At 52.6% G+C, this 966-nt stretch overlaps 1 protein-coding gene across 1 annotated transcript; it reads right to left on the reverse strand.

Moving 5' to 3' along the window:
• Positions 1 to 548: 548 nt before the first annotated feature.
• Positions 549 to 926, reverse strand: H310_14638 (hypothetical protein; the record flags this gene model as incomplete). Its single annotated transcript, XM_008882533.1, has 3 exons — positions 549 to 686; positions 721 to 744; positions 801 to 926. The coding sequence occupies 3 exons, from the start codon at positions 924 to 926 to the stop codon at positions 549 to 551; spliced, it is 288 nt and encodes a 95-aa protein (XP_008880755.1).
• Between the last annotated feature and the right edge of the window lie 40 nt (positions 927 to 966).

Raw genomic sequence — 966 nt, forward strand, 5'->3', positions numbered from 1 at the left:
ATTGCAGAAAATAATATATTGATTGAATAAGTATTTACAGGTTTTTTCCCTTCGCAACAGACATGTCAAGTACGGTACTTGTAGCACCAGTGTCGATGAGAGTGGTAGCCTTAGCGCCGTTTAAATAAGCGTGTACGAACGGGTCTGTCGCCCGATATGACCTGGAAGGGCAGGCAAGACTCATACGCGCCAGAGTGCGACATGACCGCGTTGGATCTGAGAACAGGTCGTCACAGTACGTTGGATCTGCTTTCGCAGCACGACGATGGGTGTTGCGGTTAATCCGAGCGGTGCGCAGCATGTCCTCCCGTGGAGAAGAGTCCGCGTAAGAATACCCCTGAGTTTGGGAGCCGGAAGGGACCGCAGGCTGCCCTCCGTATGTTGTAGTATTGGGTGCTGTGTTTGAGTGCGGCGCAAGAGACATGTGCATCGTATGGGTGCGAGACAGTGGTACATAGACCACAGAGTTCAGTTCGTCCAAAACATCTGGTTCGGAGTCAGAGTCGGCCCAGGTATCCTCCACAGTTGTCGCCAGTGTAGCACCCAATCTACACCATTGCCCTTTCAATGTGGCCAAACCAACAATCAATGTGGTTCAAGATGGCGTCGCTGACTTCGCGCTCCTTGATATACTCGCCGTTGGTCTTCCACGACGCCGTCACAACGTCGACCGATGTCGCCGTGACCTTCCACCACAAACGGTGTCGCCGGGTTGCGTACATGCTTTGCAATCTCGTCCATGAGCTACCGTCGTCGACAGGAATACGTGAGGTGATGCGAGAAGGGTTTGGTGGACATACCTGCGGAATCAGCATGCACAAATCATTCCGGTACACTTGATACTCTTCGTCGAGTCGAAGCCACTCTTCGTAGCGCGGAAACTGCGCAAGTGATGCCAGATCGACTTTGCCGTCCTCTTTAAACATCCTTTTGGCGTCGTCCAAGGATGGATCTTCACGTGGTCAG

Source organism: Aphanomyces invadans (genome assembly GCF_000520115.1).
Source record: "Aphanomyces invadans strain NJM9701 unplaced genomic scaffold supercont1.78, whole genome shotgun sequence".
Lineage (NCBI taxonomy): Eukaryota > Oomycota > Saprolegniomycetes > Saprolegniales > Verrucalvaceae > Aphanomyces > Aphanomyces invadans.